This window comes from Saimiri boliviensis, chromosome 10 (assembly GCF_048565385.1).
Source record: "Saimiri boliviensis isolate mSaiBol1 chromosome 10, mSaiBol1.pri, whole genome shotgun sequence".
Lineage (NCBI taxonomy): Eukaryota > Metazoa > Chordata > Mammalia > Primates > Cebidae > Saimiri > Saimiri boliviensis.
The window spans coordinates 45,315,819-45,330,474 of NC_133458.1; the positions used below are offsets into that span (position 1 = coordinate 45,315,819).

A 14,656-nucleotide genomic window follows, 5' to 3' on the forward strand; every position below is an offset into this window, starting at 1 on the left:
GAACAAGCAGCAGGAGCTAATGGACCATAAGAGGGAAATTTGTTGTTTAAACAATGATTATCTTTTATATTTGGCTAACATCAAAAGGGGAAAGCACAGTTTTTCTATCACACAGCATGAGAAGGTAAATGGATAAGAATTAGAGACAGAATTTACCTGAAAAAAATTTACACCTGTCTTGTGAGTTGGAAATAAAGTTACCTGCTCACAAGACAAAATTATAAAATGTGCCTATATCAACCTACATTTTATCAACTCACGGAAGAGGGCCTTGTGGCTGGTTGGGTTCCCTAGAGGCAGACATTGAGATGGAGTTTGGGATGTTATAGACGTATTTGAGGGATCATCATTGGGAAAAGGAAGAAGGAAGATTAAGCAGGGGAGGAAGTCAAACTGTGAGGCCGGCCTGACAGAATCTTAGAGAAGCCAGTGTGTCCTCAGACAATGTGGCCTTCAGAGTTGTTTCAAGTCATCCCTGATCTGTCATAGGATGTGAAATGCCCCAAGGGAGGGCGGTTCTCTGTATCGTGACAATGTTGAAGTCTATTGACTTGACAGCTGTCTACTGACTCTACTGCCCACATGTGGGCCATAAGTGAGTGCTGCTTTGAAGGGGGATCTGAGTGAGGCATGTTGTTGTTGTCTACATAGGTCTTATTTTGCGACTCTCAGGGAAATTTTGCAATTCTATTCTTATATTAATAATTCCCTAATATACATCACCTTTCTAAGCCAAGTATTCTGTAAGAATTAACAGTTTACAGATTTTAGACACTTTCAAAACCCCTTTTAACATCTTTGTTTAGTGCTCTTAGAATTACATAGGCTATATTAGTCTCTAGCACAAGCTTTTTTTTTTTTTTTTTTTCTTTTTTCAAAATTCAGAGCAGACTCTGGCCCTTCATAAAGAGTTAAGATTTTTCTTAATAGTTATATGGGCACTTATGGCCAAATACTTCTTTGTTTTTTAATCATTTGACAATAATTTCAAGCTCATAGAAGCACTGCAAGAACAGGACAAGGAACTCACATATGATTTTCACTCAAATTTTCAATATTAAGATTTTATGATAGTTGCTTTATCATATTCTGTGTCTCTGTCTTTGTGTCTCTCTGTGTGTGTGTGTGTGTGTGTGTGTGTGTGTGTGTGTGTGTTCCCTCCCTCTCCTCTTACTTCTACACATTATTATTCTTGTGAAGGCTTTTTGGCTTGAGAGTACATTGGAGACATGATGCCCCAGTGCTCCCTTAGTGATTAAGTGACTATTTTCTAAAAATAAGAATATTTTCCTACATAACCTCAGTATAACCATAAAATAGAAACTAGTACATCTATTACACAGATTCAATTCATAATTCACCAATTTTCCCAATGATGTTCTTTATATGCCCAGAATCCAAGCCTTGTATTTAGCTGTCCTGCCTCTTTGCTCTTCTTCAATCTGGAATTTTCATTAATCTTGCCTTATCTTTCATGATTTTGACATTTTTGAAGAGTTCAGCCATATTTTTTTTCTCTACTTGGGTTTATCTGATGTTTCCTCATGATGAGGTTGTTATTTCGGGCATGATTACCACAAAAGCGATACCGTGTTCTTAGTTGATCATGTTAGAAGGTGTGGTCCAAACTTGTCTTGTACTTTTCTTGCCCCAACCCTGTCACTACCAACAACTTCTGGTTTCTTTTTGTGGATTCTAAGGATGCTCTTTGCTACTAGGTTCTCAGGTTGCTCTTTGCTACTGAGGTCTCTTTGCTTCTAGATCTTTTCAGTGAACAGACCTAGGAAATACAGGTTTGTACATTGTATGTCTATATGTATGTACATGTACATACATGTATTGATAAGGTTCGGCTGTGTCCCTGCCCAAATCTCAACTTGAATTGCATATCCCAGAATTCCTATGTGTTATGGGAGGGTCCCCGGGGGAGGTAATTGAATCATGGGAGCTGGTCTTTCCTGTACTATTTTCGTGATACTAAGTCTCACGAGATCTGATGGGTTTATCAAGGGTTTCCGCTTTGGCTTCCTCCTCATTTTTCTCTTGCCACCGCCATGTAAGAAGTGCTTTTTGCCTCCTGCCATGATTCTGAGGCCTCCCCAAGCCATGTGGAACTGAGAGTCCAAGTAAACCTCTTTTTGTTCCCAGTGTGAAAATCAGCAGTGTGAAAATGGAATAATACTTATGTAAATTATATGTACATATATACATAGACATCTCCATCTATTAATCCATGATCTATCTAAAAATATATGTTCCTACTGATCTCCTCAATTACAAACAGTAGAGTTTATTTTTCCTTCCCCTTTTTGTACTAGCAGTTTTCTTCTCCAACATTAGAAAAACCTGGCTCCTATTATCCTCAGTATATTTATTTGTTTGCCCAATTTTCCTTTTTTATACTTAATTTTACAGCTATATGGGTCACCTTCTTGATCTCAACCTGCTATCCCCAGCCAGCTGGTTGAATATTTGGTACTGATCCTGCTGTCTGTGCCAGGCAATTTCTCAGCCCTAACCAAGGAAAAGGGGCCCAGATACTTCTTATGTTTCTTAGCACTTTTATTATTTTCTTTTAGATATGAAGGGCTGTATAGACTCTAAAAGTGATTTTCTGAGCAGCTAGCATTTGGTATGTATTATATCATAAAACAAGTTTCTGTTAAAAATAGGGTTATTTAAGCCAGGTATGGTGGTTCATGCCTGTAATCTCAGAACTTTGGGAGGCTGAGGCAGGTGGATCACCTGAGGTCAGGAGTTCGAGACCAGTCTGACTAACATAGTAAAACACCATCTCTACTAAAAATGCAAAAATTAGCCAGCCATAGTGGCTTGTGCCTGTAATCCAAGCTACTTGGGAGGCTGAGGCAAGAGAATCACTTGAACTCGGGAGGCGGAGGTTGCAGTGAGCCAAGATTGTACAATTGCACTCCAGCCTGGGCAACAGAGTGCCTAGATGTGAATGACAGAATTTTAGTGCTTAGCTTAAGATTCTGTTATGGAAGATAATAACACTGGCATACAGTCTAGCCACTTTTGTTATTAAAGATAGTTTATAAGTAAGAAACTGTATTGTTAAGGCAGGATTTTCTTTGGTTTCTTTTGGATTTATTTCTTCGCAGCTTGATAAGCAATAGCTAAAATGAATTCTTGTTTAACCTCGTTTATTGGTCTGCAATAATGAGAACAGTTATCAAGTCCAACAATTTTGTGCTTTTATTTTTAAGTAACAAAGTGTTCTTATTTTGCAATGATACCACAGAAAGCTAGTTTAAATGCAGTTTTAAAGAATCTGTAGCTTTGAGAGGTTATAATTTAGAATGGAGGCATGGTGGTCAGAGGAAATGAGCCAAAGTTAAAAGCCTTTTCTGTGCCATTGCATCTGTAACCATCCTCAAAGTACTCTGCACTTTATGTCACAAAAAAGCCTCAAATCCTGTGGGTAAATGTTATCTGCAGGAACCTCATCATTTCTGAAAACAGTACTTTTATTCTTTGAGCGTTTGAACAAGAAATACAAATAATAGTATTTTCTTTTCTTTTTTACAGGACAACAGATAGAGGTATTCTTCTGCTGTTTTTGAATAAGTGCTATGTGATATAAGAAGCAAAATCAAATTTAAAATTAATGGATGGTGAGGTAGAAACTTAAGATATTATCTGGTTAAATCTCTTTCGCCTCTTTTGTGAAACAGAGGTATCAGTTCTCTTCTTCTTGTGGGGTCATTTTATGCCTAATTTTCTTTCACAAGATAAAATACAATTACTCGTCAGCTAATAGATCATGGCACAGATATTTCTGCCAATGGCATTAAAGGTAGATCTTGGTTATATATAACCTTTAAGGAACACAGGGAGCACACATGATATGGACAGAGCAGTTGATGGGCAGTGATTATGATTGCACAGGGAAAGGGAATGAAAGCTCATGTTATTCTTTTTATTTACATATATTTACATTTTATCATGAGTCTTTTATGATGTTTGCTGTCCTTGTCTGATGTCACTTTACTTGCTTACCCATTCCCTTTCTCTTTTTGTCTGCCTTTGTCTCTCACATAAATTCATGCACACACATACACAAATACACATACCTTTACACTTGAATTTAAGCAGCTGGCATGCTTAGAAATATCCTCAAATTAGGGTTGCATAGGGCCAATGTATATAAATTAGTGTATGTTTATGTGTATATATATTTGTAGAGTCACATACTCTATGTTTTCAAATAGAAAACCAGTCATACAAAGTGTTTGCCTTATCTTAGACATACCATTCATGTTTGTTAAGTGAATGAATGTATGAGTCTAAAAAGAGCAATGATAATAGGGATTGGAGAAAACTGAGTATAGGGAAGGATTACTCATGGAGAAATTATTTATTCTGCAAAGATTGACTCATTTAGATGATTATATCAGGTTATTTATCAATCATATGGAGCAGATTGAGAGTGGTGATTTATGCCTATAATACCACTGCTTTGAGAGGCCAGAGTGGGAGGGTTGTCTGAGGCCAGGTGTTCAACACTAGCCTGGACAGCAGACTAAGACCCTGTCTCTTAAAAAAAATTAGCTGGGAGTGGTGGCACGTAGCTGTAGTCTTAGCTACTCGGGAGACTTAAGCCCAGGAGTTGGAGTCTATAGTCCATCCTGGGTGACAGAATAAGACCCTGTCTCTATTAAACAAAACATCATCTGAAGCAATTGGTAAGTTGACTTTATTTCTTTACCCAACCTTACTGAGCGAAAACTTACTTCTAATTAGTAGAGGGTAAGTGGATAATTATTTGAGATGTACACTTACACCATTTGAAAGGATAAATTATGTCTTAGATGAAGATACTGATCTGGATGTGGGAGCAGATATTTGTAATTTTTTTCCATTTCCATCGACTTTTCTTATGGCAGCTCATTTTCTGTCTTATGACAGCCAAATAACTCAGTAGAGTAAAATGACTTTTATATGCTAGGAACCATAATGAACCACTCAGGACATCTGCCTTTAAAAACAGCAATAAAAAGATCAAACATTCTCTAGTTACAACTTTAACATTTTACCATTTGCAGTGATACTGCTAGTCCTGTCAATGAAAATTACCACTTGGCATCTTTTTGGAGTCTCAGAATGTGTGGCTGGGGACTCACTTGAGTCTGGGTTAGCACTTTGGGTCCTGTTCAAGATTTTCTGAACCACTTATCTAATGTGCCCAAAACGTAGAGAACAAGGTACTGCTTCCCCTGTTGCTTTCCTGAATGTCAACATCTCCCTCTTTTATAAAGGGCAAATTTCTGTAGTGAAAGAAGTGTAAGCAATGAAAATCCAAGATTTGGTTAATAGTTCAGGTTAGGGTACCAAGCACTTGGCTTTCTTACTCCCCTTTTGTTCAAATGCCACTTGTCAATCAGGCCTTATTTGGCTATCTTACTCAAAACTGTCCCCTTGCCCCCCACCCCCACCTTGTCTTATTTTCCCAGTAGTGCCATTTGACATATACATTTTATTTATTACAAGTCTTCCCTGTAAGAAAGAGCTCCATGAGGGCAGGGCTGCTGTAATCCCAGTGCATTGCACAAAGTAGGCATTTGTTCATTATTGGTTGATGAATAAGAACCATATACAGAACCAATAAGAACCAATACAGAACCTACCTAATTTTTCTAAAACGTCATTTCCTCGAGTATAAAATGGAAGTGTTTGGAAATACTTTTTATACTGTAATATACTTTGTAAAGCATTTTATTATCATTAATAATGAAGTTAGAAATTCTAAATTTAGTACAATTTATTTACTAACTTTATCCAGTTAAAAAAATATGTGTGTAAAATACTGTTTTTAAAATGAATGGGGAGAACTCCAGAGCTGCCTTTTTGGCCCCAGTTCTTTTTACTCCTACATGATGCATTTAAACTTATTTATGAATCATACATTTTGCTTGCTGCTTGAGAGACTCCTTAGCTAGAGGCCAAATGGAGCAGTGATTGGCTGAAGAGGCAAAAGATTGTTTACCTATGATACAGAGGCCTTCAGGATCTCCTTCTTTTGTCTTCTTTCAAAAATAGAGGGACAGTGCTGATAGAGTGCAGCAAGGCCCAGTTTCTGCCCTATAAAGTACTTTTGGACTTTGAGAGAAGTAGAAATGAATTGTGATTTGGAGCGGGGATCAACCTTGGCAATGGGCTCAAGGCCAGAGATACAAAGCTGAATTCAGCAATCTCGACCTGATTTCCTAGTAGAGATACAATTACTACTACTGCTACTGTTTCATTACTGTTGTTGTCTTCTTTTTCTTCTTCTTCTTGTTACTATTATTTAGAGATGGGGACTCTCATTTTTCTTCTTCTTGTTACTATTATTTAGAGATGGGGACTCTGCACCCCAAGGCTGGAGTGCAGTGGTGCAGTTATAGCTCATTACAGCTTCAAACTTTTGATCTCAAGTGTTTCCTCCACCTGTGTTCTGTGTAACTGGGACTGAAGGTGTGAGACACCTCACCTGGCTGGGAGATACAATTAAATAACTAATTATAAGCAAGTGCTTAATTGAAATATAAATAAGGCACAAGAGCATAGATGAGGCAGTGATATTGAAATGTAACTGGATAGGTCAGAGAAAAGTTCCTTGTATGTCACAAGGTGACATATAAACTGAATATTCATGGGCTTGAACATATAAAAGTAGAAGGAGGGGGATTTCAGGAGGCTCAGAGTGAGAAAATAAAAAATGAAAAAGAGAGAGACAAAAAAAACTTAGGGCATATTTAAGTTTGTCACTAGGATTTTTGGAATTTCAAGGTGATGTTTTTATTATTGAATCTTCCACCTACTCCTCCTGCCCTCTAGGATTCTGGACTGAAGCATTATTTATAAAAAGGTGTAGAAGCCAACAGGGAAATAAAGTGCTCTTTAAAAGGTGGACAAATGCTGGATAGCTCTCAAAGTCCGGCTTTTTCAGTGAGGAGTGTTGAACCATGAGGCTTAGTTTTGTAGGCTTAGTTGGGTTTTCTGGTCCAATGAGGTCCAATACCCTTTAGTCATTCAGTTGTAGGTGGAGATACTGGTGCAGAGTAGAGATGTGGATGGGCAGGCCAACAGATTGTTTTTAATCATGCAAAATAATTTTGATCACTCTTCCTGGAGGACCAGATCCTGCCTAGGCATGCCTACCACTCCCAGAAACAGGCAGAGTAGGGATCCAGGGAATCTGGGTTCCTTTCTTTAAAGCACAATAACTCCACCCGAAACGTTTTAACTGTGACAAAGTATGATAGCTATGAATCTTGCCTTGGATTATATAGACAGGAGGGAAACTATTCTCTTCAGTCTCTCTACTGCACACTTGCATAGATAGAAACCCTAGAGGGATATGTGGGTTCCTGTCCCCAGTTACTCTAGTCTACATTTTCTTTCCTCATTCTTCTTTATTACTAATGGCAATCAGTTCTCACAGGGTGTGTGTGTGTGTGTGTGTGTGTGTGTGTGTGTGTGTGTGTGTGTATGTTAGAATATAATCAGTCACTGGCTCCAGAGTAGACTGAAGATGACTCTCCCTACCTGGATAAATATATACATCCTTGGCTTTAAAATGTTTGCTAGCAATATTAATCAAATCCTGGAAGTATGGAACCAGACTTTTAGCTACTGTTAGCCAAAGATGCCCAGTAATTACTGTAATAACCTGAGTGATATTTTAATACAGGAACTAGAGTTTTTACCTGAGTCTGAATTTATCTTTGCCTGTTGAGCCATCCTCACTTTCATTTCTGGAGGAAGAGATGTTCTTTCTTCTGTTCAGGTTTCCTGTCCATCTGTGTTCTAGGTCTTCTCTCCCAATTCCTTAAGCCCTTGCTCCTTTAGTTACTCAATTTCTTGCCTCTTTAACCAGCTTTTCTGTACTGACTGCTTTTCTGATCATACTCAGATCTCTCTCATGTCCAAAATAAAAAATGACAATACTCCAAACCATCCCTTGATTCTGTGTTCACTACTTTATTCTTATTTTTTATTTATTGTTAAGCTTTTAGAAACAGTTGTTTATACTTGGTCTTTTTTGCGTCTCCTTTGCTGTTTTGCCTTCTGTAGTCTTTGACAGTCTTGCTTGTTACTACCACTGGGATTGCCTTCATGAAGGTCATCGGTGATCTCTGACTTAGCAAATACTTTTTGATTTTTTTTTTTTTTGTATTTTATATACTTTTTACTGCTTCACCAAAATTACATACTTTTCTTTTGTATTTGATTCTATTGAACGTTATTTCCTTAAAAGGTTCTTCTCTTTTGGTTTTTGTGATTCTATTCTTTATGAATTTTTCTTTTCATACCTGGCTATTTGTTAGTCAACTTGCTGTCTATCCTCTATCTGTCCTTTTTGAAATTTTTCTGTCACTGTTTCTTGGATCCTTGACCTTATCATTCAACAACCTCTCCTGGAGCAAACCCTTTCATGGGTCTGCTGCTAATTCTGTATTCTCTAGCTTCAACTTAGGCATTTCTGTGATACTTCAGATCATGACATCAAATTTCTTCCCTGACATTCCTTTTAAATAACCTGTAGTCACTTCATGCTTGATACATTTGATAACAAAAGTCTTCCTCTTTCCTCTATTTGCTGTTTCAATGGATGATAACAGCCTTTCCTCAGTTTCTCAAACTAGAGAGTTGGTCAGCATTTCAGACTTCCATTTAGTTCACTATAGTTTAACCAGCATGGTACCCGCGTATTCTAGGCATGCAATAATGACGTGTTTGAAGGAAGGAAGGAAGGAACCAACAAATGACTTGTCTCTTTTTCCTTATACTGAGTCAGTCACCAAGTCCTGCATCTTCTACTTTTCTTTCTTCTCTTGAACTTTTCCATTCTTCTTCTTTCTTAATATTCTGGATGAGGCTGTCATCTCTCACCTTGGAGATTACATTGGTGTAGCTTGTTCTTCCCATTGCTAGTGTATTTTCCTCCTCACAGTTTTTCATCTCCTCAAGTGCTGTCCACTTGAAATGTATTATACAAGGCATATATACATAGTTTTACCTGTTCTAGTAACTGCATTTACAAATAGAAAGAAGTGGTATTGAGTATAATAATATATTTTATTTCATCTCATTTATCCAAAATATTCTTTCAACCTGTGGTTGTGGTCACATTTCAAGTGCTCGATAGACAATGTGGCTAGGGGATACCACATATACTGAAGTAGCTCTACACTGCTAGCAGAGTAAAAGTAGCATCCAGCCTTTACTTACATTGCTCCTCTGTTTTCGCTTTTTCAGTGACTCCCCATGTCTTACAGGTCAAAAAATCTCAACTTAGTAGTATCTCCTGTAAGGTGTGACATGGTCTGGCCCTTTTCTACTTCCCTCTATGTCCTTTGTACTTTGCACCCTACTAATACCAAATGAATGTAGAAACTAAAATATAAATACGCTGGGTTAATCAGCTACAACAGTTTGTGCAGCACTTGCGGGTGGAAATGCAGGCGTCTGGGGGATAACCTGGTTTTCTTTACTCACAGATCTCCGTTCCCCTTTCCCTTTCTTCTTTTTGTTTGAAATTGAGTCTCACTCTGTTGACCAGGCTGAAGTCCAGTGGCGTGATCTTGGCTTGCTGCAACCTCCGCCTCCCAGGTTCAAGTGATTCTCCTGACTTAGCCTCCTGAGTAGCTGGGATTACAGGTGTGTGCCACTATGCCTGGCTAATTTTTTATTTTTTATTTTTTTATTTTTAGTAAAGACGAGGTTTCACCATGTTGGTCAGGCTAGTCTTGAACTCCTGACCTCATGATCTTCCCACATCGGCCTCCCAAAGTTCTGGGATTACAGGTGTGAGCCACTGTGCCTGGCCAGATCTACTTATTTATAAATATGGTGCTCAGATTTGTTCTCTCATTCTGGAAACATGGATAAAAGATAGTAATGAGAATAATCTGATATTTTTCACTTAGAATCAACTCAGGTACCTTACAGAAACAGGTTCTGTTACTTTCTGTGGAGAAAACTGAAATTAAATATGTATTCTAAGGTTAGCAGTTTATACCTGGTATTTCTTTTCACAATTTCTGACGATACAATATGATATCCGAGTATATCAGAGACAAGCCAGATGGCTAATTTTTAGACTAGTTTTAGAGTTGATTAAAGGGCTAATTTTTCTCTCTCAAACTCAAGTGTGTGACTGTATTTATTGTCAAAATATTCGGTAGCTGGACAAGCTAAATTGGTCCAGGAAAACCTAATTAGGTATTTTCCATCTTGCATACCTCTGCTGCTTATATTTAAGGAACTCTTGGGAATAGCTGTTAGTAAAAATATTGATTACAAGTCTGCTGCTTTTTAAATAGCTGTGTATTAATTCAAGAAGTTATATTTCAAGGGACTAAAATTTTAAAGAAAAAGAAAAATCTGAACCATAGCACTAGTCCTTTCAGGTCCATTTAGTTGGATAGTTTTGCTCCTATTACATTCTGAGTATTATCAGTCTGTGTGAGGAGGAACACACGATTAATCTTGCTCATATTTTGACAAAAGATCATTATCTGGCTGGAGCATGTTGTAAGAGTCAATCAATATATAATCTACTCTTTCACATTCTTTAAAGATATTAACTATCTAAATTTGAATATAGAGGGTATTTCTTAATAAATGTTTAAAAACTCTCATGGCAGGGCCTTCATATGACAACTGATAAATATACCATTGGATGGTGTTAACAAGAAAGATAATACTGTGAAGTGCCTTCAAAATTTTGAGGTGCTACAATAAACTATTGTTTTTTCCCTGACAAATAAATTAGCAGTGATTCAATTATTTTATGTTAATTAATGTTGCAGAATATGCACAGAGGAGTTTTTGATGGAGATATTTTACTGTTTCTGGTAACTTACTTTTGGTTTTTATTTAGATAATTCATAATACTAAATCAACTGTAGAGAACAGTTGCCACTTGGAATGTATATATAGATTTTATTTTTACCTATACTTATGTGGAGGTATAAAATCTGTTACTAATGTTAGAAAATAAAGTTGTTCATGAATGTTATTTCATGTAATACTTCCAGACTTGAACTGACTTGCTAGCTTTCTTAATCTTAAAATGAATTCTTATTTACTTGATGAGCAAGTACTAGGCAGTTACATGTTAGACAACTTTTTATTTAGAGTTTGATAATATGTGACATTTTGATATTTCTGGAATTTTCTGATCTTGAAACTATAAGCCTTCAGATATGTATCATTATTATTGGTAATATATTATTATTTGAGAAAATTACTGGCATTTCTATTTGACTTTCAGCATGGTTCCTTTCCACTATATTCACATGATAAGGGAATTTTTTTTTTGGCTCAGTGAAATATGAATAGTGCTTTTCTGAAGTGCAGCAATCTCATGTGAGATTGTTTTAAGGTGCCATGCTCTGAAATTTTATTTCACCATGTAAATATCTTGGCCTATTTTCAAGTTTTAAAAATGTCTTTTATTTAGATGTCTATAAAAACTATTATCCTGCGTAATGCATATATAATTTATGTACTCTCATTGGGTGTGTTTGGAATATAAATTTTTATTTGCATAACACTTTAAGTTTGAATTATGTTGTAGAAATGAGGAAGTGATACTGTACATGATATTTCTTATCTTCAATTGGACTTTTTTTAAACATAAGGTTTACTTGATGTTTTCAATGATATTTTCTTGGTAATTCTGTTCCTCTTTTACCGTGTACAAATGTCATATATTGTGTTCTTCAATTAATAAACAGATTGTATTCTACTGCCAGATTAGCTTTTCAGTAAGTGTGTTTCAAAATGATCTCAATAGCTTTTTAATAAATATCATTATAATTAAATATGCATAAATATGGGAAGGTCTACTGTGTAAAAATATAGTTATGATATGTTTTAAATTATCTTGTATTCTTCTGGAATTGTATACTTGTTTCTCATGCAGAATAACTACACTATTAAAAGAGTATACCAATCTGTTTTTTTTTTAGACTTGCATCTTTTATTCAACATTATAGAATTAAGATTTATTCATATTGCTGAATGTAACCCTAGATTACTAACTTTTACTGTAATTTTCCTTTGTATAAATATGCCACAAGTTATCCCTGTCAGTTAGTATTTAAGCTTTCTCTGTTTTATATTCACATGTGCTCATACTCAAACGGTGCTTCTTGGAACCGACTTAAAAAAATATATACTTTATTGCACTTTAGGTTCTGGGATGCATGTGCAGAACATGCAGGAATGTTGCATAGGTACATACATGGCCATGTGGTTTGCTGCCTCCATCCCCCATCACCTGTATCTGGCATTTTCCCCGTTATCCCTTCCCAACTCCCTACTTCCAGTGTCCCTCCACTACTCCCCACCAACAGACCGCAGTATGTGATGTTCTCCTCCCTGTGTCCATGTGTTCTTATTGTTCAACACCCACCTATGAGTGAGAACATGCAGTGTTTGATTTTCTGTTCTTGGGTCGGCTGAGAATGATGGTTTCCAGATTCATCCATGTCCCTGCAAAGGACACAAACTCATCATTCTTTATGGCTGCATAGTATTCCATGGTGTATATGTGCCGCATTTTCCTTGTCCAGTCTATCATCGATGGGCATTTGGGTTGGTTCCAGGTCTTTGCTATTGTAAACAGTGCTGCAATGATCATTTGTGTGCATGTGTCCTTATATAGAACGATTTACAATCCTTTGGATATATACCCAGTAATAGGATTGCTAGGTCAAATGGAATTTCTATTTCTAAGTCCTTGAGGAATCACCACACTGTCTTCCACAATGGTTGAACTAATTTACACTCCCACCAACAGTGTAAAAGTGTTCCTATTTCTCCACATCCCCTCCAACATCCGTTGTCTCCAAGTTTTTTAATGATTGCCATTCTAACTGGTATGAGATGGTATCTCAATGTAGTTTTTATTTGCATTTTTCTAATGACCAGTGATGATGAGGATATTTTCATATGTTTGTTGGCCTCATGTATGCCTTCTTTTGAAAAGTGTCTGTTTATGTCCTTCACCCGTTTTCTAATGAATTTGTTTATTTTTCTCTTGTAAATTTGTTTTAGTTCTTTGTAGATTCTGGGTAGATTGCCCTTTGTCAGATGGGTAAATTGCAGAATTTTAGCCCTTTGTTGTATGGGTATGTTGCAAAATTTTTTCCCATTCTGTGGATTGCAGGTTCACTCTAATGATTGTTACTTTTGCTGTGCAGAATTTCTGGAGTTTAGTTAGGTCCCATTTGTCTCTTTTGACTTTTGTTGCAAATGCTTTTGGTGTTTTAGTCATGAAGTCCTTGCCTATGCCTATGTTCTGAATGGTTTTGCCTAGGTTTTCTTCCAGGGTTTTTATGGTATTAGGCAGGCGTCCCCAAACTACAGCCCACAGGCTGCATGTGGCCCCCTGAGGCCATTTATCCAGCCCCCTGCCGCACTTCAGGAAGGGGCACCTCTTTCATTGGTGGTCAGTGAGAGGAGCACAGTATGTGGCGGCCCTCCAATGGTCTGAGCGACAGTGAACTGGCTCCCTGTGTAAAAAGTTTGGGGACGCCTGGTATTAGGTGTTATGTTTAAGTTTTTAATCCATCTGGAGTTAATTTTAGTACAAAATGTCAGGAAGGGGTCTAGTTTCTGCTTTCTGCACACAGCTAGCTAGTTTTCTCAACACCATTTATTAAACAGGGAATCCTTTCCCCATTGCTTGTTTTTGTCAGGTTTGTCAAAGATCAGATGGTTGTAGATGTGTGGCATTATCTCTAAGACCTCTTTTCTGTTCTATTGGTCTATAGCTCTGTTTTGGTATCAGTACCATGCTGTTTTGATTACTATAGCTTTGTAGTATAGTTTGAAGTCAGGTAGCATGATGCCTCCAGCTTTGTTCTTTTTTCTTAGGATTGTCTTGGCTATGCAGGTTTTCTTATGGTTCCATATGAAGTTTAAGTTAGTTTTTTTTCCAGTTCTGTGAAGAGGGTCATAGGTAGCTTGATGTGGAGAGCATTGAATCTGTAAATTATTTTGGGTAGTACGGTGATTTTCACAATGTTGATTCTTCCTAACCCTGAGCATGGAATGTTTTTCCATCTGTTTGTGTCCTCTCTTATTTCTTTGAGCAGTGGTTTGTAGTTCTCCTTGAAGAGGTCCTTTACATCCTTTGTTAGTTGTATTCCTAGGTATTTTTTTTCTCTTTGTAGCAATTGTGAATGGCAGTTCATTCTTGACTTGGCTCTCTTTAAGTCTGTTATTGCTATATAGGAATGCTTGTGATTTCTGCATATTTATTTTCTCTCCTGAGACTTGGCTGAAGTTGCTTATCAGTTTCAGGAGATTTTGGGCTGACACAATGGGGTCTTTTAAAAATACAATCATGTCATCTGCAAATAGAGACAATTTAACTTCCTCCTGTCCTTATTGAATGCCCTTTATTCCTTTATTTCTTTGCCTGATTGCTCTGGCTAGAACATCCAATACTGTATTGAATAGGAGTGGTGAGAGAGGGCATCCTTTTCTAGTGCCAGATTTCAAAGGGAATGCTTTCAATTTTTGCCCATTCAGTATGATATTGGTTGTGGGTTTGTCGTAAATAGCTTTTATTATTATGAGATACATTCCATCAATACCTAGTTTATTGAGGGTTTTTAGCGTAAAGTGCTGC

General features: G+C 37.0%; 1 protein-coding gene across 9 annotated transcripts in view; it reads left to right on the forward strand.

The window, feature by feature from the left end:
- The window catches only part of IMMP2L (inner mitochondrial membrane peptidase subunit 2), a 923,127-nt gene that overhangs the window by 157,487 nt on the left and 750,984 nt on the right, over positions 1-14,656 (forward strand). The window contains exon 4 of one of the 9 annotated variants that reach the window (XM_074379218.1): positions 1-14,656. This exon is cut by the window's right edge and continues 18,649 nt beyond it. The exons of the other annotated variants lie outside the window; for them this stretch is intronic. Within the exon in view, the coding sequence (XP_074235319.1) occupies positions 1-136 (136 nt within the window). The 3' untranslated portion in view covers positions 137-14,656. 9 annotated transcript variants of the gene reach the window in all.